The sequence below is a fragment of the Leucoraja erinacea genome, chromosome 2 (genome assembly GCF_028641065.1).
Source record: "Leucoraja erinacea ecotype New England chromosome 2, Leri_hhj_1, whole genome shotgun sequence".
Taxonomy (NCBI): domain Eukaryota; kingdom Metazoa; phylum Chordata; class Chondrichthyes; order Rajiformes; family Rajidae; genus Leucoraja; species Leucoraja erinaceus.
In genome coordinates, this window is record NC_073378.1 from 85566521 (window position 1) to 85593144 (window position 26624).

At 46.5% G+C, this 26624-nt stretch overlaps 1 protein-coding gene across 1 annotated transcript in view; it reads left to right on the forward strand.

Annotated features, from left to right (window-relative positions):
* The window catches only part of chn2 (chimerin 2), a 251788-nt gene that overhangs the window by 213350 nt on the left and 11814 nt on the right, over positions 1–26624 (forward strand). Inside the window, exon 9 of the mRNA XM_055660074.1 lies at positions 13965–14138. Within this exon, the coding sequence (XP_055516049.1) occupies positions 13965–14138 (174 nt within the window). The remainder of the gene's footprint in view (positions 1–13964; positions 14139–26624) is intronic.

The window sequence follows — 26624 nt, forward strand, 5'->3', positions numbered from 1 at the left end:
ATATATTGTAAATAGCTGGGGTCCCAGCACTGAGCCTTGCAGTACCCCACTAGTCACTGCCCGCCAGTCTTTACCCAGGATAGCACAGTCTAAAAAAAGCTGGAGGGCCTAAGTTTAAATTGAGAGTGGAAAGATTTAAAAGGATCTTGGAAGCAGATTTTGCACATTATAGTTGGTGGATATTTGGAACAAATGTCAAAGGAGATGGTAGAGGCAAGTACAATTACTGTGTTTTTAAAAAAAAATTGGTGTGGTACATGCATAGGAAAGATTTGAGAGAGATATGGGCCAAATGCAGGCAAGTGGTGTTAGACCAGGTAGGTGTCTTGTTTTGTATGGACGTTAGGTCGAAGGCCTTGTTTCCATGCTGTAAAACTACAAATCTCTATTTCCAGTATGTTATTTTAGTTTATTTTTCAAAACAAATATTCTGCTAAGCATAATAAATTAAAAGTGTAATTTGTATTCTCTTACAATAGAAATAAGGATATATTTTGTAAGGGTGGACATATTGGATTCACAGCTTAAATAGGATTCACAGTATCCCATTGAGTCATCCAATCCCCATTTATAGATTTTCAGACACAATGATTTGTTGGCTCCAGCATGGCCAGACTTTAGCAGCACAAATGTAATTAACATTTAGTTTCCAGGAACTATCCTTGATTTTCATTGATGTACGCACAAGCAACTAAAATTGGTGAATTATACTTACATAGTTTGAAATATGCCATTGTAGATTCAAATTGAGGAAATTGGTGTTCTTATTCTCAAGATCCAAATGAACAATAATTAAAGAACATAGAAAGTAATAATGACAGCTTTTTCTGTCTTTATTCTGGAAATTTTATTTTAACAGCATTTAAGAGCTATTTAGCATCTTTAGGCATTTTACGAAAAATCTTGTCTAGGATTTCAGCAAACATGAAATGGGATATTCATATTATGATGCTGTTTAAATGATGTTTGACTACAACAAGTCAAACTTGTTTTTATTTGAATTATGTTTTTACAGTAAAAATACTGCAGGGAGTAGTCTTAAAATCTATATCAATTGAAAGGGAGAAGTATAACAATGTAAAAGAAACCAAAACAAAAACTAATATATTGTTACATTGCCTTGATCCAATGTGCAGCAGGAGAGTGTCCTTTAAAACAGGAAAGGTGAGGAGAGGAATGCGAGGGAACATCACAAAATGAAATAAAAACTTATTGCTTCATAAGACAAGCCGTCCCCGTCGAGAGGGAAACTCTGTCAGGATGTCTTTCCATCAGAACTGATTGCTTCCTTAAAGTGGAATAGGGTTGTTAAAGTGTAGCATTAGAGAAATGAAAAAAAGGCATAAGATAGATTTTTTTAATTAACAGGTAATTAAGAGCATTTAATTTAATAGCTATTCTGTTCATCTGGATCTAGGATGTTAACAGAAAAACTTAGTTTTGTGGATGGAAGGGAAACACAGAAACATAGCCTATTCTGGAGGTCTTACATTTTAAGGAGAGATTAGATAACCATTGTTTTTGTGTGGGGGGATTTTAATATTCCATAATATTCCATAACCTGTGAGATCACCTCTGCATTGTTGAATAATTGACAATTGTGCAGAACTATGATAAGAACTTTTTTTTTTCAATGAAATTAAGTTGATAGAGAATCTTTTTTGGCGATTTCCACAATTTTGCTCTATTGTCAGCCGGAGGTACAGTATGATAAGTTTTTTTTCATTTATTTTGTGAGAGAGGTTTTGTGATGGCGCTACATGATTTAATTGCAAAGAGAGTAGAATGGTGCAGAAGTTAGAAGAACTACATGGGGAAAGAAAGAAATATTTTATAGAATAAAAATAATGGGTGGGGAACTTTGAGCTTTTCAGCGTAGGACTATAAACATTCTTTTTACAGGCTACACAAAAGCCAGCTGGTCGCCAGGTCATTCATTCACAACATAATAAACTTGCACAGTTGCAACCCAAAATAACAGGGAATGCAGGAATTTAGATTGGCAAGTCGTTAATAAAACAACCACAAGATCAGGACGTGTGTTACAGATAGGAAATGCGTATATGCATGACTTTTCAAAATTGGATTCAGGAAGATATATTATTACAGGCGTCTAATTCTATTATTTGTAAGTATCATACTGTACGTTTTTTAATAACATAAAGAGAGCCTCCCAATTTACCTCATCTGCTGCTGAAGAACTGTTACCTCCCAACTTCTCATATGTCATTATGACGACGAAGGAGTCTCCTTTAACCCATCGAGTCTTTGAAGGCTGCACAGAGCAATTTCAATCTCCCTTTAATTTTACCTGCAACTCATTCATCTTCACATTCTCAGCAATTTCGCCACATATTCTATTACTTATCTCCACAATGGACGATTTACATTACAATTCACTTACCAATGTGTCTTTGAGGAAAGAGGAAACCAGAGCACATGGGAGAAACTCATACCAACACAGAGAATGGGCAACTCTACAGAAGCAACGCCAGTGGCAGGATTGAATCCGAGTCACTGCAGCTGCCAGGTAGCAGCTATGGCAGCTGTGCACCAATGTTGCACAATAACTTGCTTAATGGATGCATTTAAAGCAGTAAACCTGTCTTCACACGCTGTTGCCCCTGTCCCACTTTGGCGATTTTTCTAGGCAACTAGGCTGTTGCCACATGGTCGTGAGCCGGGGTGTCGCCTGTATGGTCATCAGTCGTCTTCTCGGTCACCCAAAGAATCATAGTGTTTTTCTGGTCGCCCCTGGATTTTGAAATGTTTAAAACCTTTCGGCAACAATTGGCTTGGTGCCAATGAGCGTAGCTTGACTTCTCCCGATGCAGGTGCTGTCATAGGTTGTTGCCAGGGGGACGTAGGTTGTCGCCGGTGCTGACCGGTGAATTCCATTGGTGACTACCAACATCAACCAGCGACCGGTACCAGCGACTGAATTGTATTACCTTGCCGTAGCTTGTTGTGGGTGGACGTAGGTTGTCCTAAGTGTGATCATAGGTGTACGTCCTAATGGGTCGCTCGTTGTCGGTAGCTTTATGTCAACTGGGTAGTAGGTTGTAGTCATTGTCGTAGGGGGGGTCCAGTTGCCGGCAGATGCCGACAAAGGGTCAGACCCATAAGTTTATGCTGATCCAGAACTCTGCTGTCTTTATCTCAGTTTGCTCCAGCTCCATGTTGCCTCATGGACACTGGAAGCTGTACTAGTTGATGTACAAGTAATGCTTTGATTTTAACATCCTTCTGGAGACCTGTTTGTAACTTTAGCTACCGTACCAGACCACTATTATAGTTGCACTCCTTTAATTCCAGCCTCTTGATCATCCACAAACGTAATTACTCAAGTAGAGTTGGCTTTAAGCTGCTGATGGTGTATGTACTTTTAATTCTCACCTTCAGCCCCACTTTCATGTTAAGACGCTGCTTTAAAGTTCCCTCTTCATTGTTCTTGACATTTTCTGATGTGGCATTATGTCATATTTTAATTAGAGGAAGCGGTGGACTGACTTGGCACAATCCAGAAATCACATTTGTATCTTTGACCAACTTAGATGCAGCCTTGGGATCTTTACCATATTAAAGGAATTATATAAAATCCAAACTGTCTTGTTAAGACACTTGGGATCCAGAAAACATTTGACACTTAATCTGTGCTTGAAACAAATGCTTTCACCCATACCACAGAAGCTGAAAGCTCTGGACTCGATTATATTGTTGGGCTGAAATTTGCTACAAGGCAGCCAGCCAGCAGGTTCACAGAGGATCACTGGTCAGCTGCAACACTTGTGACATTTCCGAATGAAAGTGGGGTTTGTGCAGGTCAGAGGTGCATGCGCTGGTCCTCTGGCAACGTTTAGTACATTTTCAACCCAAGGGACCAGCCATACTTTGTATGTGGATCCTCAGCTTTACCCCAGCAGCAACTGGCACATCTAGCACCACTGAAATTAATCAACTGTCCATCTATAATGTGAATTTAGTGTGGGGGGGGGTTCTTTCTTTTGTTTCATAGAGCTTTAATAATTTTCATTAAGTACGATAGTTTGTGTTTCTTAATTATTTTTTTTGTTCTACGGTTTTCAACTGATTGATAACTGGAGACATTTGAAAACTGTAAAGGTGTGGCGGCTCCCAAGGGTCGTGCCATCATACTGTCGTGCCATCTTTCTCTTGTCTGGTCTTCCCTACAACCGGGAGGAACATAATTAAAGGTGCCTCTCAAAACACTGGACTTCGTGCTTCCTTTTGAGACCCACGCACCACATTGGTGACCCCCGACGCTCCATTGGCGTCATGATGGAGAGAAGAGAAAGCCCTACCTCCTCACACGCCAGCCCGGCCCTGTCTCTGGATGCGGTCTCGGTGAAACTGCCCAACTTCTGGACCACCCGGCCGCTCATCTGGTTCCAGCAGGTGGAGGCCCAGTTCAACCTGTGGGGCATCACGGTCGATGCCACCCGCTTCTATTACCTGGTGGGGGCCCTCGACCAGGACACGGTTGAAGAGGTCACGGACTTCCTCGCAGCCCCCCCGGACACTGATAAGTATCTCGGCCTTAAGGAGCTCCTGCTCCAGATTTATGGCCTAAGCAGGATGGAGCGTGCTGCTAGGATCCTGCATATGGAGGGCCTAGGCGACCGACGGCCATCTAGCCTCCTAAAGGAGAGGGTGGCTCTACTGGATGGGCACATGCCGTGCCTGTTGTTCGAGTACAACTACCTGCATCTGCTGCCGGCCTACATCCGTCTGCAGCTCACAGACGCCTCCTTTGCTGACCTCAGGACCCTCGGGAGGCGCGCCGACGCGCTGTGGATGGCGCGCCCTGATGACGTCAGCGCGCTGGCCGTCAGCAGAGACGGGGTCGCGCTGAGGCCGACGCGCCCTGATGACGTCAACGCGCTGGCCATCGGCAGGCGCGCCGATGACGTCACCCCGCGCAGCTCCCGATTTCCTCCGGTGGGGCGGGGGAGCTGTGGAAGGAGTGACAGCTCCAGCCCGACGGCCCGTACGATCGCCCCCCAGCGGCAGTGAGGGGTACTGCACCTGCAAGCTCCAAGTAACACAAACGTGAGGCGCTGGTGCCATTTCCATCAGCACTGGGGTGCTGCAGCACGACAATGCCGCCAGCCGTGCACGTTCCCGGGAGACGCCTGGGCCGGCTGCCAATAGTCCCCGCGGCAGCCGGCAAATTCACCGCCTTTTCGCTTGGGATCGGCACTCCAGGACCCGCTTCGTCGTGGATACTGGGGCGGAGCTCAGCGTCCTGCCCCCTTCGCTGGCCGACATTCGTTCAGGTTAGCGGGGGCCCGTCCTCACCGCGGCGAATGGCAGCCCCATCCGCACATATGGACTGCGCATGGTTCAGATCGTGTTCGGCTCCTGCCATTTCTCGTGGCGGTTCACCATTGCCGACGTCTCCCAGCCATTGCTCGAGGACGATTTCCTCCGGGCGCATTCCCTCATGGTGGACGTCAGGCATCAGCGTTTGGTCAACGCCTCTACGATGGAGCCGATCACGTTGCGCTTGGGTCAACCGGTGGGACGGTGTCCGTGGACTCCCGCTTCGCACGAATCTTGGCCGCGTTCCCAGACATTCTGACCCCGCAGTTTCGATCATCGACCCCCAGTCACGGAGTGGTGCATTTTATCCAGACTACCGGCCCACCACTCCATGCACGAGCACGCCAACTGCCGCCGGATAAACTGCGTCTGGCACGGCGGGAATTCCGCACAATGGAGACCTTGGGGATCGTCCGCCCTTCGAGCAGCCCTTGGGTGTCCCCACTCCACATGGTCCCTAAGTCGAGCGGGGGCTGGCGACCTTGTGGGGATTACCGACGGCTGAACGCTGCAACAACAGCGGATCGATACCCCGTACCCCACATCCAGGACTTCACCGCCCATTTGGCTGGGGCCACAATTTTTTTCAAAAGTGGATCTAGTACGGGGTTATAACCAGATCTCGGTTCACCCGGATGACATATCCAAGACGGCAATCATCACGCTATTCGGACTTTACGAGTGCATGCGGATGCCGTTCGGCCTCAAGAACGCTGCGCAGGCCTTTCAACGCCTAATGGACGGGGCTTGTCGCGACCTCGATTTTGTGTTCGTGTACCTGGACGACATCCTGGTGGCCAGCCACTCGCAGCAGGAGCACTGCGCCCACCTTCGGCAGCTCTGTCAGCGGCTCAGCGAGCATGGTTTGGCCATCAACCTCGACAAGTGCCGTTTTGGTGTAACCGAGATTGACCTCCTCGGCCATCGCATGGCTGCACAAGGCGCGGTTTCCCTGCCTGACAGGGTCGACACCATCCGTCGGTTTCCCCGCCCACGCACGGTGTGTGGCCTGCAGGAGTTTGACGGCATGGTGGCTTTTTACCATCGTTTCGTGCCATCCGCGGCCAACATCATGCGGCCTCTGTATCAACTTCTGGCGGGTGGGCAGAACAAGAACGTTGAATGGACCCACGAGGCAGGGGCAGCTTTTGACGGCGTGAAGGAGGCCCTTGCTCGGGCCGTACTGCTGGTGCACCCGCGGGAAGATGCCCCGACTGCTCTCACGGTGGACGCCTCAAAGTCGGCAGTTGGTGCTGTGCTGGAGCAGCTGACGGGCGGAGGTTGGCGGCCCCTGGCCTTCTTCAGCCGGCACCTTAACCGTGCGCAGTCAAAATACAGCGCGTTCAATCGCGAGCTCCTGGCTCTGTACCTGGCAGTGCGCCATTTTCGCTACTTCCTGGAGGGCCGCCCGTTCACCGCCTACACGGACCACAAGCCGCTCACTTTCGCCCTGGCGAAGGTTTCCGACCCCTGGTCCGCACGACAGCTGCGACAATTGGCCTACATATCAGAGTATACAACATCTATCCGCTACATCAAGGGGAATGAGAACCGGGTGGCCGACGCATTGTCCCGCCCCGCTATCACTGCCGTGTTCGAGATGGCGCCCGGAATTGGCTATTCTGCTCTGGCAGAGGCACAGCTTGCGGACGATGAGGTGCCCGCCTACCGGACTGCCATCTCCGGCCTCCGCCTTGAGGGTGTCCCTCTCGGTCCCGGGGCAGTGACAATCCTGTGCGATGTGTCGTCTGGTCAGCCGCGCCTCATCGTCCCTGCCACCTGGCGCCAGAGAGTGTTCGAGGTCATCCACGGACTGGCTCACCCATCAATCCGGGCGACAACGGCACTAGTGGCCGCTCGTTTCATGTGGCACGGTCTGCGCAAGCAGGTTGCCCATTGGGCTCGCACCTGCATCCCGTGCCAGACGGCAAAAATCCAGCACCATGTCCGTGCGCCTCTCCAGGAGTTTGGTCTATCTCACCGGCAGTTCGACCATCTCCACATAGACATTGTAGGGCCTCTCCCGTCGTCCCGGGGCATCACCCACCTTCTTACAATGGTGGACCGCTTCACGCGGTGGCTGGAGGCCATTCCGCTGGTCGATACTTCAACGGCTATGTGTGCTCGTGTGTTGTCCACACACTGGATTGCTCGCTTCGGGGTGCCGGCGCACATCTCCTCAGACCAGGGGCCACAGTTCACCTCCGAGCTGTGGTCAGCCATGGCTCGCTTGCTGGGGGTGCAGCTACACCACACCATGGCTTACCACCCGCAAGCTAACGGTCTGGTGGAGAGGTTCCACCAGCAGCTGAAGGCGGCATTGAAGGCACGACTCACCGGCCCTGACTGGATGGACGAGTTGCCGTGGGTCATGCTGGGCATCCGGACTGCTCCCAAAGAGGACTTGGCCTCATCATCGGCGGAGCTCGTGTACGGGTCACCACTCACGGTGCCCGGGGAGTTCGTGCCGTCGGCGCCGAGACAGCAGGGAACGCCCTCATCCACCCTAAAGCGCCCTCGCGAGCGAGTTGGCAGGCTCGCGCCCGTCCCGACGTCCCGCCATGGGACATTTCGCCCACACGTGCCATCAGCCCTCAGGGACTGCCCGTATGTTTTCCTGCGCCGTGATGCCCACCGGCCGCCACTCCAGGGGCCGTACGAGGGCCCGTTCCGGGTGCTAGAACACGGGCAGTCGACTTTTGTCCTGGACATGGGGGGCCGGCCGGAGGCCGTGTCGATTGACCGTTTGAAGCCGGCGCACCTGGACATTGACCAGCCGGTGCTGGTTGCCCAACCTCGGCCTCGAGGGCGCCCCCCCTTCATGGCTCCCTCCGCCTGTCACTCCACCTGTCCTCCCGCCGGTCCCTCCACCTACGCCCCCGCAAGCCCCACGATCGGCTGACTTCCGCTCACGGGCCGGCCGGGTCGTGCGCCCGCCAGTGCGTTTCATGCCTCTGGTTCTGGAGGGGGGGGGGGTCCTGTGGCGGCTCCCAAGGGTCGTGCCATCATACTGTCGAACCCCTCGGCACGGGAGTGGTTCATTCCGGAGGCGGCCCTTAGCCAGAGGGTTTAAAGGCATGGGTTTGGGTGCCATCTTTCTCTTGTTTGGTCATCCCTACAACCGGGAGGAACATAATAAAAGGTGCCTCTCAAAGCACTGGACTTCGTGCTTCCTTTTGAGACCCACGCACTGCAAAGGGAGTTTTCTGGTAGCCCAAGCTGCCATCAAGTCTGTCCATGTGCTGTACCATAACTTCTGTCATTGCATCCCAATGTTGAAACCGTTCGTATTGGGTGCCAAGTGACTGCAGACATTTAGTTTGACTCTGCGACTTGTGTAGGTAAGCAACCACACCGCACCCGCTGAGAATGATCCAGCTATTGGGGTCCGGATTCCATATTGATGAAGTCAGGTCCAAGGTGGCATTAGCGTTGTAACTGAGATGAAGATATTCTGTGATTATTGATGCAGGGCGGATAGTAGGTCAGGTCCCCATGACAATATCTTCAGAATTATATCCAACCTAATTTGGTCTTGAGAAACCTAAGGTTAAATCCAGAATCACAGAATTCACCAAAATAACTGTTGCATTTTTTAGCTTTCTTCCGAGGTTCCCTCTCTTCTGTCTATCCCCTCCCAATATTAGGAATTGTTAGCTTTGTTTGAAGCAAACCCTTACTGTTGACTTTCAGAGTTCAAGAAGGAACTGCAGATGCTGGAAGATCGAAGGTACACAAAATTGCTGGAGAAACTCAGCGGGTGCAGCAGCATCTATGGAGCGAAGGAAATAGGCGACGTTTCGGGCCGAACCCCTTCTTCAGACTGATGGGGGGTGGGGGGGGGGGGGGGGGGGGAGAAGGAAGGAAAAGGGGAGGAGGAGGAGCCCGAGGGCGGGCGGATGGGAGGGTGGGAGGAGACAGCTAGAGGGTTAAGGAAGGGGAGGAGACAGCAAGGGCTAGCAAAATTGGGAGAATTCAATGTTAATGCCATCCGGACGCAAGGTCCCCAGGCGGAATATGAGGTGCTGTTCCTCCAATTTCCGCTGTTGCTCACTCTGGCAATGGAGGAGACCCAGGACAGAGAGGTCAGATTGGGAATGGGAGGGGGAAGTTGAAGTGCTGAGCTACCGGGAGGTCAGGTTGGTTATTGCGGACTGAGCGGAGGTGTTCGGCGAAACGATTGCCCAACCTGCGCTTAGTCTCCCCGATGTAAATCAGCTGAACACCAAAGTCAAAGTCAAAGTAAACTTTATTGTCAATTCAATTATGCAACAGTAGTTACACAGAGGATCGAAATTACGTTTCCCCATACTCCAAATGTGCAAGTAATATTAAAAACACAGACAGACAACATACCAATAAAAATAGACAATAGACATACATTATTTAAAATATTAAAATATTCACAGTATGCCAAAATGTATCAAAAACTTTGAGGTATTTTAAAAAGGGTGCAACAATGAAAGGTGCAATATAGAAAAAGTATACCTAGAGCAGCGGATGCAGTAGATGAGGTTGGAGGAGATGCAGGTGAACCTTTGTCGCACCTGGACTTTCAACCTGTTTTCCTGGTTCTTCAAATGATGCATGCGATTATGTTGTCATTATGTGAACACAGTTCCCGAGTATTTAAAAAAACATGCAGCATGATTTTTTAATTTGAATTTTCATTCACCTTAATTCTCAGTGTTAACGTTTCAAACTTGGTATTCCTACGTTTGGTAAAATTCACGTACAAGCCAATGTTTTTGAATTTCTTATAAGTAATTATTTGTACATCCCTATTTTCATTTGGTCCCATTTGCATTTTCACAAGGAGTATTCTGTCAGCCTGCAGAACCGCTTTTCATGCCAAGTGAAACTTGTCTGAAATGGAAATTATACTGTGCAAACGAGTGAAACCTGAACATTGAGGACTGCCTTAATTGGTCTGATAGGAGTTAAAAAAAGTTAATGTTTCTCAGTAATGTGTTACACATCATTGGTTAGAAACAAAACACAATTTGAACTACAGAATACTTTCTCATTCCTCTTTATCATTGTGGAATGTTTCAATTGTGCTGCAGATTCATGAAATGTGAATTGCACAAGAGATCCTTTTTCTTAACATAAATATAATATTGCAGTAAAATATCTATATATCTAAACTATACAAAAGGTCTCATCTTGTTTGTTTGTTTGTTTGTATGCATGCATGATATCCCAAAACCCTGCCAAAACGGTGCACGATAGGGCTATATTTTTTTACCCACGTTACCCACCATTGTACTGTGATGTAACTGAAATAAATTTTGTTCAGATTGATGGTATATTTTACAAATTATTGACATTTTAAACTTTACAAAAATCACTTTTAAAACCACTTTTCCACTTGCCCTGCCCGTCTGCTGCATTACAATGACATCACAATGGGATCCCGAATCTCAATTACATAAAAAATTGTGATGTAAAAAAAAACCTCAAATTCTTCCGTTTTCAATAACAGCTAACATTGTGTTTAGGTTATTGTAAACAAAAATGCGATTTTCATTTAGAATTCAATTTTTTTAAAAAACATTGCGATTTTCATTGTGGGGGGTGGGATAGGGGGGAGGTGGCGATTGGGGGAGAATAGACAATAAGTGCAGGAGTAGGCCATTCGGCCCTTCGAGGGCCATTCAATGTCATCAGGGCTGATCAACCCCAATCAGTATCCCGTTCCTGCCTTATCCCCATATCCCCTGGCTCTGTATTTTTAAGAGCCCTATCCAGCTCTCTCTTGAAAGCATCCAGAGAACCTGCCTCCACCGCCCTCTGAAGCAGAGAATTCCACAGACTCACCACTCACCACCAAAAGTGTTTCCTCGTCTCCGTTCTAAATGGCTTCCCCCTTATTCTTAAACTGTGGCCCCTGGTTCTGGACTCCCAGCATCGGGAACATGTTTCCTGCCTCTAGCATCCAAACCCTTAACAATCTTATATGTTTCAATGAGATATCCTCTCATCCTTCTAAATTCCAGGGTATACAAGCCCAGCTGCTCTATTCTCTCAGCATATGACTGTCCCGACATCCTGGGAATTAATCTTGTAAACCTACGCTGCACTCCCTCAATAACAAGAATGTCCTTCCTCAAATTAGGGGACCAAAACTGCACACAATACTCCAGGTGTGGTCTCACTAGGGCTCTGTACAACTGCAGAAAGACCTATTTGCTCTTATATTCAATTCCTCTTGTTATAAAGGCCAACATGCCATTCACTTTCTTCACTGCCTGCTGTACCTTCATGGCTTACTTTCATAGACTGATGAACAAGGACCCCCAGATCCCATTGTACCTCCCCTTTTCCCAATTTGACGCCATTTAGATAGTAATCTGCCTTCCTGTTTTTGCTACCAAAGTGGATAACCTCGCATTTATCTGCATTAAACTTCATCTGCCATGCATCTGCCCACTCCCCCAACCTGTCCAAGTCACCCTGCATTCTCATAGCATCCTCCTCACAGTTCACACTGACACCCAGCTTTGGGTCATCTGCAAACGTCTGCAAGAAGGGATATAGGGAGAGAGGAGGGGGGTAGGGAGGGAGATGGAGCAGAAAGTGGGGGAGGTGAGGAGGGAGAGTGGGGGAGGTGAGGAGGAGAGGGGATAGAGGGAGAGGAGGGAGGTGAGGACAGTTGAGTGGGGGTGGGATTAGGGGGAGGTGAGGGGTGGGGGAGCGGGAGGATAGGGGGAGGGTAGGGAGGGGAGGGGGGCTATGCAGGGAGGGAGTGAGTGACTGAGGGTAGGGAGAAAGGAGATTTAGGGAGGGAGTGTGGGAGGGAAGGAAGAGAGGGGAGAGAAGAGGGAGGGTGAAGAGGGAGTTTTGGGGATGAGGGGGAAATGGAGGAGGATAGGGGTAGGAAGAGGGATGGCGAGGCGCAGTTGATGGAGGGTTTCCCGTGACTCGTGTAACAATGGGGATCGCTGGTGTCACAACGGGAACTCCTCAGCCGCGCCTGCGCAGTTGGGGGCTATGGGTCAGTGGTGGAATATTGCCTAGGGGGATGAGCCCAACAGGTCCGCACATGGTCTAGTGTCATATAAATCTGAAACCATCTATTTGTTACAATTTTGTTGTACATTTAGTTTAAAAATTGCCTATAATGCATGCTGGATTACATTTCACCAGCATTGTAACAAGGTTGAAATGAAGAACTACCGGTAGGTCATCAGTATGTTTTTTAAACTGTAATACTAATCCTAAACTGTAAAAATAATTGGAAGAAACTGAATTTATAAAAGTAAAAATAAATTAATCTTGCCCTTTTACCCTGGAGTGTGAAAAAAGGTTTGGAAAAAACCATTGACCCACTGATAGCTCTTTGTTACAATACAGGTGAAATGCAATCCAGCTTGCTTTATAGGCTATTTTTTGATTTCCTATATTCCATCTTTTAGCTAGACTTAACTCTTTCTTTCTTTCTGGGCATGCAAAACTGGTCCATCTATTTGTGCAGTGGGCAACACAGTGGTACGGCATTTAATATCGCTGCCTTTGAGTTCCAGCAAGCTGGATTCAATCGGTCTTAGTTTAGTTTTGGGATTAGAGATATAATGCAGAATCAGATCCTTTGGTCCACCGAGTCCGTGCACACTTTCACTATCCTATGCACACTAGGGACATTTTGTCCATTTATACCAATCCCATTAAACTACAAACCTGAATGTTTTTGGAGTGTGGGAGGAACCGAAGGTCTCGGAGAAAAGTCACGGGGAGAACGTACAGACTCCGTGCAGACAGGATCAAACCTGGGTCCCTGGTGCTGTAAAGCAGCAACTCTACCGCTGCACTGCTGTGCTGCTAGCATGGAGTTTGTTTGCCCCGTGGCCACATGGGTTTCCTCCAAGGCTCTGTTTTCCTCGCACTTCTCAAAGATATGCTGTAGCCACTGTAAATTGCTTATGTTATGATATATGTGATTGTCAGAAAACATGGTCACTAGAAAATAAGTGGAGGAGACTCCGATCATTGTGAGAGTCAGATTAGACTCAATGGGCCAAATGGCGTCCTGCACTTTGTTTGACAATATGAAAAACATTTATAGAAAGCACAAATGGAAAAGTTCTCCACTACATTAGAATTCCAATATCTGACTATTTGGAAATCTGATGGTTCAGCATCTGGCTCACAGATAATGTTTGCTACACTCCCTTTCCACTCAATATTGGCTCGGCTCCATCGCTCTCCTTCCACTTTTGGAGTTCCAGTTCTCGAGCTGGCTTTCCACCAACCCGATTTACTGGAAATGTTATTATCATACTGTGCAACTTTTGTTTTTAAATAAGTCATTTAAAGTAGCAACATCAATGGAAATATCACTCATTAGCTTGGAAAGTCTACCAGTCCAGTTCCCCCAAAGTCTTAAACATACCAGATTGTCAGACATTGACTGCACTTCCTCCTTACTGAAAGCTTATTTGAAAGTTGAAAGCATTTTGCACAATAGTGCTTTGCTATGAACTGGTCAATACTGAATGTATAATTTGGTGATTCAGGAGATGTTCTCCAGGTACTGGACCTCTGAGAAGTTTTACAAACTGCAGTAAGTGTTTCTAAGTTAAAATATCTTGCACTTATACCTGCATTTATTGTTGTTTCAGATTGTGGCTTGAATGTACATAAGCAGTGTTCGAAATTTGTACCCAATGACTGTCAGCCTGACCTCAAAAGAATCAAGAAGGTGTACAGTTGTGACCTGACAACGCTGGTAAAAGCACACAACACACAGAGACCTATGGTTGTGGACATGTGCATTCAGGAGATCGAAACTCGAGGTTTGGGCACACTCTTGCACAGTTGTAAAATATCGTTTTGATTATAGTTTATGTTGATAATGATATGATTTGCCAGATATCTGTTGGCATGCAGAGCATGATGAAGGCTTGTTTATTGTCCCAGAATTTCTTATTCCCCTCTCATCTGTTCTTACTCACTCTGTTCAGTTGCAACTAATGAACTATTCACTATTCTCTTTGAGCAAACAAACTTTCATGTCATTCTCTCTCTCCCCTCTCTCTCTTTTCCCCTTTTTTGTTCTTTTCCAAGAACTTTATTCAGCAATTGCATATTACAGTGTACTGAAAGTACATAAACGTTCAATGGTTACAATACATCAAGCAGTCATTATAGTACAATGGTGCAATCTTTATCTACAATGCTGTCGACCGCTCACGGCGACCAACGTACACGGAAGGCCTCCAGCGTCCCCGTGGACACCACGTGTCCCCTCTTCAGGGACACGCGAGCATGGACGTAGGCCCGGAATAGGGGCGGGCAGCTGACTCTGGTGTGACCATTGACCGCCCGTTGCCATGAACCGCAAATGGCCATCTTGGCAAGGCCCAGGAAGGTCCCACCCCCCGATCGGCTCTCCCAGCTCCCTGCCCTGTGTCCAAACACCAAGATTGTGGGACTAAAATGTAGCCAAAACTTGAGGAGCAGCCCCTTCAGATAAACATACAGGGGCAGCAACCTCACACACTCCATATACGCGTGGAACACATTTTTTTCCTCGCTGCAGGAGTTACAGGCGGTCGGCGAGCATGTGATCCGACTCAAATGTTTATTACACGCCACCGCTTTGTGCAACACTCTCCACCTCAGGTCCCCCATGTAAAGGGAGAAGACTCCCTCCTGGAGAGACCTCCACTGGGGACCGCCCCCACTGCCAGGTGGTAACGCAGACTGCCGAGGCGTGTCCAGATGGAAGACGAAGGCAAGGAGGTGCAGAATGTGTAGGAGCATTCTGTACAGTACGCGTCTCTCCACATCACGAAACGGCACACTCGGCATCTCAGAAAGGCGGCTTCTCTTCTCTCCCCCCCCTCAACCCCCCCCCTCTCCCCCCCCTCCCCCCCCCCCCCCCCCCCCCCCTCTTCCCCCCCCTCTTCCCCCCCCCCCCCCACCTCTTCCTCTTCCCCCCCCACCAGATACCCCCACTTGTCACAATTTCCCCTCCCCCCCCCCCCCCCCCTTCCCCCCAGACCCTCTCCCCTCCAACCCCCCCCCCCCCCCCTCTTTCCCCACCCCCCCCCGCCCCCTCCCCCCCCCCCCCCCTCTCCTGTTTAGAATCCTTTTCATTTTTTTGAGTCAAGTTTACCTTTTGACATAGATTCATAATTCCATCCATCAGTCATTTGGTTGGACTGTCAACCACACTTGAACCTCCATTTTCATGCTAGTTCAATCTCTCAATCTTGTGTACCTTCTTGTACCATTTCTGGTTCATCCGTTTGTACCTGTACTTGTGTGGTAACCAAATTATCTGACGTCAAATTGATCTGGTTGAAAACTTGTCTGTGCTTGCGTAGACATGCAGGGCTCTCACTTAGCTTTTTTTCTCTGTTGCTAGCCGGGCAACCTACGCACCTTTTTAGGTTGCCAAATGACAGTTTAGGTGGTCATCTAAGACGGCTTGCATGACGCATGCGATAATGTGCGCAGACAAAGTGTGTAGTTACCAGTCGGAATTATGCTCAATGAAGCATTCACATATTATTTCTGCATCAAATAAAGTCACAAACTAAACATATTCACCAACCAAGACATGATATATACCACAATGACATGCAGCAAAATTATAATACAGTATCTCAACTCTTTTTAAACGTTGCAATGAATGCAATTTCTATTATTTCTTTCCACTTCCAAACAAAAAAGTGGTTGGATTATTCAGCGTATGATCAACCGCGGTGAGACCAAGCGTAGTCTTGGCAATCGCTTTGCACAACACCTCCACTCAGTTGCCAATAACCAACCCGATCTCCCAGTGGCTCAACACTTCAACTCCCCCTCATATTCCAAATCAGACCTTTCTGTCCTGGGCCTCCTCCATGGCCAGAGTGAGGCCCACCGTAAATTGGAGGAGTAGCACCTCATATTTCGCTTGGGCAGTTTACACCCCAGCGGTTTGAACATTGACCTCTAATTTCAGGTAGTCCCTGTTTTCTCCCCCCCTTTCCAGCTCTCCCTCAACCCACTGTCTCCGCCTCTTCCTTTCTTCTTCCCGTCCCCCCTGCCCCACCCTCTCACCAGCCTGAAGAAGGGTCTCCACCCGAAATGGCGCCTATTTCCTTCGCTCCATAGATGCTGCCTCACCCGCTGAGTTTCTCCAGCATTTTTGTCTCCCTTTTCACACAAGTTCTGTTAACCCACTTTCCTCACCCACTCCCTACATATTAGGGGCAATTTTACAGATACAAGTTAACCTACAAAGCCAATGCGTCTTTGGAATGTGGGAGTAAACCCACACGCTTGCAGGGAGAATGTGCAAATACAACACAGACAGTGCCCGAGGACATGATCGAACACTGATCTCTGGCGTGTGAGGCAGCAAGTCTACCAGCTGTGCCACTATATTTTATTTTCCAACACACAAAAAATTATACGTTGATAACTGTGGTTACTAAAAATAAGAAACTATCCATTTTCAGTCTTAAATCTCTAAGTGACGCTATGCCCCCCTTTACAGCTACTGTACATTTTAATTCAGTTCAAGACTATGGGGCAGTACATTGGCCATAAAGTTGCTGCCTAAAACTGACAGAGACCCGGCATAGATCCTGAATATGGGTGCTGTCTATATGGAGTTTGCTCCTTTTCCCTTTGATCACATAGGTTTTCTCCGGGTGCTCTTGTTTCCTTCCACATTCCAAAGGTGTGCAGGAACCTTTTTCAGACCCAACCCAAAATGTAATATTATCCTTTTGTCCAGAGATTCTGCCTGACCTGTTGAGTTACTCTGGCTTTTTGTGTCTATCTACAGTTTAAACCAACATCTGCACTTCCTTCCTACACACACGATACTATAACAATAGAACTTTATTAATCCCAGGAGGGAAATTGTGTGTGTGTGTGTGTATATATCACACACAGACACACACACACACACACACATATATATATATAGTTTTATATTCATATATAAATATACACTGTTTTAGTTTTTCATTTATAACATTGTTTACATAATACTAACTGGGACATGAGAGAATAAACTATTGACTCTTGACATACGTCGCTAATGTGTGGGATAGAACTAGTATATGGGTGATCGGTGGTCGGCGTGGGCCAAAGGGCCTGTTTCCACACTATATCTTCAAATTAAACTAAAAACACTAAACCCAGAGGGAGTCTAAAGAAGGGCCTCTACCCAAAATGTCACCCAATTTCTTCTATCCAGAGATGCTGGCTGCTCCATGGAGTTCCCCCGCACAATTAAAGCATGGAATAGTCTTCGCCCTACCATAGTTACCCAACCCGACGCAAGTAAATTTAAGGTAGCTCTTTTTTCCCCCAAGAACGTTTTTTTGCTTAAGTCCAAGTCAAGAGTCAAGAGAAATGTATTGTCATGTAACCCAGATAGGACAATGAAATTCTTGCTTGCTGCAGCACAACAGAATATGTAAACATAATACAGAACAGGAGATAAAAGTTCAGTGTATCTATATACCATAGACCATATATATAAACAATAAATAAACAGATAGAGTGCAATGGGCTGTTATTGTTCAGAGTTTTGTGGTGGACCCTTCACCACCTCCAGTTTAAATTCCATTTGGAATATTTTTGGAGTAACTCTTGCTCCCTGACAGCAATGGCGACTAGATCTCCCACAATGCAAAGGGAGGGAGAAAGTGCCCGGCGCCAACCAGTTGCCGTGGCAGTGCGCATGTGCAGGGCGGCCAATGATGGGCTGGCCGTGATTGTGCGCATGTGCAGGAGGAGGATGTGCAGGTCGTGGCAGTGCGCATGTGCAAGGCGGCCGGCCGTGCCGGCGGATAAGGAGCGGTCGGAGAGCGGATAGCGGAGACCCGAGACCTGACCAAAGATCATAGAGCGGAGCCTGGCGGCCCAGACACAGATGGCGGGTGGAGACGAAGAGTGACAGAGAGAGATAGAGAGGGGGGCCCGCTGAGAGTTGAACGGCAGGTGTCCCGGGTGCTTGCTAAGCCGGGCAAAATGACACAGCTTTTAGGTTGCCCGGCGGGACTTTAGGTTGCCATTGGCACCCGGGCAACCATTCATTTCGAGCTCTGACATGATATTTTCAATGTGTACTTTTCTCACCTTTCCACTTCCAAGCATCTTGACCAAGTATGTCCGTGGTTTGCACTTTCTCACCAGACTCCCCGTTAACCACTTCACCCACTTGTGATGATGGTTTGTCATCTTTACCTTATGATTCAACTCAACACTCCTTTCCTTTACTCTACTCCTGTCATGATATGCTTTTTGTTTCTCCTGTTTCTCTTCTACTGTTTGAGCCATATTTGGTTTCAACAGTGAAAACCTTATTCTGGGTTTTCTCTTCAAGAACAGGTCAGCTGGTGTTTGACCAGTAGTGGTGTGAGGTGTGTTTCGATATGTAATCAGAAAGTTAACCAGTTTGTGAAACAGTGACAACTCTTTTCTTTGGACTTGCATTCAGCAGTTGTTTGACTAAATTACGCTTTACAATTTGCACTGCGCGTTGTGCTGCTTCATTTGAAGCGGGCTGGTATGGAGTGACTCTAGTGTGTTTGACACCATTCCTATTCATGAATTGTGCAAATTCTTGTGAACAGAATTGTGGTCTGTTATCTGACACAATTTCCTCTGGAAATCCATAGGATGTAAACAATCCTTGCAAAATGTCTATTGTTTTGCTGGATGTCGTTTTGTTCATCGGAAACACCTCAACCCACTTGGAGTGACTATCATCACAATGAACAATTGTTGTCCATCTAACTCTGCAAAGTCCACATGTAATCTTTGCCACACTCTAGCTGGCTATTTCCATGGCTGTAGCAATACTTCTTTCCAACTGCTTGACATGTGCTACACTCTTTCACCGTTTGGTCTATGTCCTTATCTAGACCAGGCCACCATAGATAGCTTCTAGCCAGACTCTTTGTTAGACACATTCCCAAATGCTGATCATGAAGATCTCCAAGCAATTTTACTCCATATTTTTCAGGGATTACAACTCTCGCTCCCCACATGACACACCCTTGGTCTACTGAGAGTTCATTCCTACGTACAAAGAATGATTTCAGTTCTGCCCTTGAATCTTGCAATTTGTTTGGTCATCCATTTTTAACATATTCCTGCACTCTTGACAAAAGTCTGTCAGTGCGGGTAGCCTTCCGAATGTTCCCTGAAGTGATAGGTAACATCTACATGAGAGAAATAAAACCTCTCTGTTTGGGGTAACCTACGATTCCAAAGGTAATCTAGACATGGCATCAGCTTTGTTGTGCTCTGCTGCCTTGCAATACTGGATATTGTATTGGTATGCAGACAATATCAATGCCCATCTTTGCATTCTGGCTGCTGCCAGAGTTGGTATGTGTGCTTTTGGATTTAGGATCACTGTCAACAGCTGGTGATCTGTCTCGATTACAAACCTTCTACCATATAAGTATTTGTGAAACCACCTAACGCCTAAAATCACTGCAAGAGCCACTCGCTCTATTTGCGCATAATTTCTCTCAATAGCATTGAGTGTTCTAGACGCAAATGCTATTGGCCTCTCCTCTCCATTTTCTATCACATGAGAGATCACAGCACCAACACCGCATGGTGAAGCATCACATGCTAACTTCATTGGCTTATTTACATCATAATGAACAAGCATTGTACTCTCTGCCAACTGAGCTTTACATGACTTGAAAGCTTGATCACATTCACATGTTCACATGTCCACTTCCAGAGCTTGTTCAAGGGATGTAAACAGGTGGACAGATTTGGCACAAACTTCCCATAATAATGCACTAATCCTAAAAAGGATCGGATCTCAGATTTGTTTCTGGGAGTGGGCATGTTCTTGATCGCATCCACTTTACCCTTGGTGAGGTGTAGACCATCCTTGTCTATCTAATGACCCAAGTACTCCACCGAGTTCTGAAAGAACTCACACTTCTGTGCTTTCCCTCTTACACTGTGTGTTTTAAGACGTTTGAGTACCACTTCCAACCTTTCATCATGTGTCTGCCTGACAGGGGCTGAGATGAGGATGTAATCCAGGTAACACACCTCACCTCCAATTCCCTCTAGACTTTGTGTCATCACCCCTTGAAAAATCCCTGGGGCTGATGATATGCCAAATGGGAGCCTATTGAACTGAAACGATCCCAAATGCATGTTGATAGTCAGCTTGGATTTGGATTTGTCATCCACACCTAACTGCAAGTAGGCATTTGTCAAGTCCATTTTTGTGAAGTCTTGGCGGCCTGCGAGGGTGCTAAACAAATCCTCTGCCGTTGGTAGGGTATCTGGTATGCTACCTTCAAGTACCTGGTTTACGGTTATCTTATAATCCCCACAAAGTCTAACACTACCATCAGGTTTAGGTACAACTACAATGGGTGTTGCCCCATTCACTACTTTCTACCTTACTGATAATGTTCTCAGCTTCAAGTCTTTTCAGTTCTTTCTCAACCTAGTACTTAAGTGCATACGGTACAGCACATGGTTTGCCATGCACTGGTGTCGCTTCCTGCTTCATGTGTACTTTCGCTTTGTACCCCTTGATTGGCTCTCCCTGGTCACCGAACACCTTCGGATGTTGCTTGATTATGTCCTCCGGACACTTGAATTCTTTGCGAACCAGGAACATCTCGTTCCAGTTGACCAACTGAACGTTTCCTGGCTTTGCTGGAACTCACCTAATCGCCCGATATACCCAATGGGCACTGCCATCTTGGATTTTTAACACTCACAGAATACAAACTTTGTGACCAGATTTTCAGCTTTCCCTGAAACCAAAAGTTATGCAACCTTCTCCGTGCCTCTGTAGAATTCCATATCTACACAACCAATTAAAGCTGGAGAATCCACAATCCCATCTTCATCGCCAATTTGTGATATCTTGAGCTCAGACCCAGAATAACAAGTTAACTTACTGCTGACCAGAACATGACTGCCCAGCTGTCTGTGGTTTATTCAATCATTTACAATCCTCCAACCAAAGGTGGCGCTATTACAGGTCTGAACATTGACCTCCAATTTCAGGTAGTCCTTGCTTTCTCCCTCCTTCCCCTCCTCTTCCCAGCTCTCTCAGAAGCGTACTGTCTCCGTCTCTTCTTTCTTTTTCCCGCCCCCCCCCCCCCACATCAGTCTGAAGAAGGGTCTTGACCCCAAAACAACAGCCTCACCCGCTGAAGAAGGGTCTCAGCATTTTTTCCAAACTAAAAAAACTAAATGTAATGGATCTGTGTACAAAATGTGCTTTGCTTCATGGGTATGCTGACCCTTTCATTTCACCCATTTGCTGAGCCTTTCTAACCAACCTATTTTGCCATTTTACCATAGTAAAGTTATACTCAGGCAGTGTTTTTTTGCCCCAAAGAAAAAATCTATGCTTGTTTTAAGATGGGTTACTCCTATAAACCACAGACAGCTGGGATCTGTTCTGTCAGCAGTAAAATGTGCTGTCAAGATATCACAAATGGCGATGAAGATGGTATTTGATTTCATTGGGTGGGAAGGGGGAAAATTATTTTTAACCCCAGTCCTACCTGGTCGGAGATGCGGTTTGTTGACCCTCTCTGTGCGGCCTAGTCGAACTTGGCACATTGTTTTTTTAGACGGCGGTGTTTCTACATCTACAAGTAGCGGGAAAGCTAAAGATATGTGTAATCTCGGGGCACTGTTTCCACCGCGGAGCCTGGGATCCGAGATCCGAGATCGCCAGTGTCGGGGGTTCGGCCAGCGCGGCCTGTGAACTTTGGTCGTTGCAGTCTTCGGGGGGGAAGCGGCCGCTTCATTGACAGGATTCACCGACGCCGTGCTTCACGGCAGAGGGCCTGAAGACACCGGGCTGGCTGAGGGAGGCCATTGCCCCTCTGGAATGAGGAAAGAAATATTTTTGGTGCCTTCCCTCACTGAATCTGCTGTGGGGGGACGTTTCATGTTGATTTCTATAGTGTACTGTTTCTGTGTCTTTTTTCTTTTTCTCTTTTTTCTCTTTTTTTGAGTATGGGCATTGATCTGTTCAATTAATTTATCATCTCTGTAAACTTTGCCCTGAAAAGCTATATAAATAAATATTTATTATTACCTCGTTATTCTTCCAGCATGCCCACCCTCGTGTCCAGCATCCACCCCGTCACAGCATCTCATATTCTTATAAATTTCAAGACCACCTCTCATTATTATAAAAATTATTCCTCGCACGGCAACCTCTGCACCCCATGAGTAGACACAATATACAGCATCTGAACTGCCAGTTTGTTCCTCTTTAAGTAAGCACATCAAAGATCTATACTGTAATCCAATTGTAGTCTAACAAGGTCCTGTGCTGACACATTACATTTTATATTCTATTATTTTTTAAATAAAGGAAGTCCTAATTACTTGCTTCATCTGCATGCTAGCCTTCTGGTACCCAGACACCCTGATGGCAGCATTCTGTGAGCTCTCTTTATGTCAGCAATTCCTCTTCTTCCAAGAAAACGTGGATAATGTTGCAATTTCCCCCTTATTACATACCATTTCCCATTTTCTTTACCTACTGATTAACCTATCCAATTTTTTTTTCAAACTTCTCACAACTTGCCTTTCTACTATCATCGTATTGTCAGAAAACTTGTTTGCAATAAACTCACTAAACTCAATAAACTTTATCAAAGTCATTGATAGTTTGAGGTCCAGTACTATCCATGTGGTAAGCCTATCACTGCAAGTCACTAACATTAAAATTACCTACAGTATTGTGAGTTTTCTGTTAGTTAACCAATCCCCTATCCATATTACCCCAACTTTCCAATCTTTTATTGTTGCCTCCTGAAAATCCAAATGCACGTGTACACCCTTTGTGTCCCATCCTTTAATTTGCCACGCACAATTTCCATTTTGTGGAATTATGTTGATTATGCTTGATTGCTTTTTGACTTTGCAAATGTCCTGCTGCTGCTTAATAATTAATTTCAGCATTCCCCATCGACTGAAATCGAACTGCTGCTTCCTGTATTCTGCCTGTCCCCTTTCTTGAATAAGGAAGTTACATTTGCAATTTTACAATCCTGCTGGTACCCGTTCAGAACCTAGAAAATGTTGACAAGTCCTAACCAATGCATCTATTGTCTGCAGCCATCTTTCTGAAAAGCCCAGATACAACCCCAGGTTTTGTCCCACTGATTCGCCCAATATTTTTCAACAGTGATATTTTGTTAACCTTTTAACACCCATCCCTTTTGTCTTTAATTAATGACATATTAATGCCTTCAAGATGCCTTGAAGGCATCAACATAATATTTCTGCTATTTCCTTGTTTCCGACTAATTCCCCTGTTTTGCCCTCTGTTCAGTATTTCTACTTCTTTCGGAATTACTTATACATGTGTTTACTCATTATTTATATTTCCTGCTCTTTACTCTCATAATCAATTGTATACCTCTTTATTGTTTATCCTAGTTAGTTTCCCAAGATTAAAGGTATTCCAAACTCTTCTTTGGGATGGAAATGTGCTGAACAAGAACATTCTACTGTATTCATTTCATGAATTCCTTCCTCTCATTACACCATTTTATTATTATCTTCCTCATTTATCTGTCAGGATAATTGAAGTTTTCTATTACCATTCCTCTGAAAATCTTGCAACATTTGTTAGGAAGTAACTGCGGTTTCTGGTTTACACTGAAGATAAACACAAAATGCTGGAGGAACTCAGCAGGACAAGTAGCATCGCTGGAATGACACTGTATCATTCTATGACTATGACACAGCAGGTCAGGCTTGTCTGAAGAGAAGGAATGGGTGACATTTTGGGTTGTGTCTGAAGAAGGGTCTCGACCTGAAACGTCACCCATTCCATCTCTTCAGAAAAGTCTGTCCTACTGTGTCATAGAGTCATATAATGATACAGTGTTGAAACAGTCCCTTCAGCCCAACTTGTTCACACCGGCCAAGATGTCCAAGCTACACTAGTCCCAACTGCCTGCATTTGGTCCATATCCCTCTAAACCTGTCCTATCCATGTACCTGTCTAACTGTTTCTTAAACATTGGAGTACTCCTAGCCTCAACAACCTCCTTTGGCAGCTTGTTCCATGCACCCACAACCTTTTGTGTGAAAAAGTTAACCCTCAGGTTCCTATCTTTTCCCCTTCACCTTGAACCTATGTCATCTGGTCCTTGATTCACCTACACTGGGCAAGAGACTCTGTGCATCTACCTGATCTATTCCTCTCATGATTTTATACACCTCAATAATCACCCCTCATCCTCCTGCACTCCAGGAAATAGAGTCCCAGCCTATTCAACCTCTCTCCCTATAGCTCAGATTCTCTAGTCCTGGCAAGATCCTCATAAATCTTCTCTGTACCCTTTCCAGCTTGACAATATCTTCCTATAACTTGGTGCCCAGAACTGAACACAATACTATAAATGCACTCATCAACATCTTATACAGGTGCAACATGACCTCCAAACTTCTATACTCAATACTGTGACTGATCAAGGCCAATGTACCAAATGTCTTTTTGACTGAACCCCGAGGCACACCACTAGTCACAGGCCTCCAGTCCAAGAAGCAACCTTCCACCATCACCCTCTGCTTCCTTCCATGAAGCCAAATTTCTATCCATTCAGCTATCTCTCATTAGATCCCTTGTGATCTAACCTTGCAGAGCAGCCTTCCATGCATAACCTTGTTGAATACCTTATTGAAATCCATGTATACAACATCTACAGCTCTGCCCTCATCGACATTTTTGGTCATGTCTTCAAAAAACTCAATTAGATTTGTGAGACACCACCTCCAATGTACAAAACCATGCTGACTATCCCCAATCAGCCCCTGCCCATCCAAATGCCTGTATAACCTATCCCTCAGAATACCCTCTAGTAACTTTCCAACTACAGATGTTAAGCTCACTGGCCTATAGTTCCCAGCATTTTCCCTGCAGCCCTTCGTGAATAGAGGCACAACATTTGCCACCCTCCAGTCTTCCAGCAGCTCTCTGTATTTTAAGATGACTCATAAATTTCAACCAGAGCTCCAGCAATTTTCTCTCTTGTGTCCCACAATGTCCTCAGATATATCTGATCAGGCCCTGGAGATTTGTCTACCTTTATACACGAGAGCACCTTCAACACCTCTTCGATGGTAACACTGACTGCTCTCAAGATGCTTCCATTGACTGCCCCAAGTTCCTCTGTCCTCCTGTCTTTCTCCTCAGTAAATACAGAGGTGAAATACTCATTGAGGACCTTGCCCATCTCTTGTGGCTCCACACAGAGGTGATCGCTTTAATTCCTGAGAGGTCCCACTCTCTCTCTAGTTACCCTTTCCCCCTTATGTTTTTATAAAATCTCTTGGGATTGTTCTTAATGCTACCCGCCAGAGCTATCTCCTGGCCCCTTATTGCCATAATTTCCTTTTATAGTTTACTCCTCAGTTCCCAAAACTCCTCCAGGGATGCACTTGTGATACTTCAGCCTGTTGCAACATTTGTTGTTAACCTGAAAAGTTGTTGGTCTACCATTTTGTTAATAATGCTGTCCTTAGTTATGTTGGAGGATATTTGTAGGCGCACCTCAAAGGCTGCCTACCCCCCACATTGGATCCCTATCAGTTTGCCTACCACAAGAACAGGAGTACGGAGGATGCCATCTCAACGGCACTTCACTCCACCCTCTCCCACCTCGACAACAGAGACACTTACGTAAGAATGCTGTTCATCGATTACAGCTCAGCATTGAACACCATTATACCCTCTAAACTGATCACCAAACTCGGGAACCTGGGCATCGACCCCTCCCTCTGCAACTGGATACTGGACTTTCTAACCAACAGACCCCAGTCTGTTAGGTTAGACATGCACACCTCTTCAACCCTCACCCTGAACACCGGCGTTCCACAGGGCTGTGTGCTGAGCCCCCTCCTCTACTCCCTCGTCACCTACGACTGCACACCTGTACATGGTACTAACACCATCATCAAGTATGCAGATCATACAACGGTGATTGGCCTCATCAGCAACAACGATGAGTCGGCCTACAGGGAGGAGGTCCAGCACTTAGCAGCATGGTGCGCTGACAACAACCTGGCCCTTAACTCCAAGAAGACCAAGGAGCTCATTGTAGACTTCAGGAAGTCTAGGGGTGGCACGCACAACCCCATCCACATCAACGGGACGGAGGTGGAACGTGTTTCCAGCTTCAGGTTCCTGGGGGCCAACATCTCCGATGACCTGAAGAAGGTCTGAAGAAGGGTTTCGGCCCGAAACGTTGCCTATTTCCTTCGCTCCATAGATGCTGCTGCACCCGCTGAGTTTC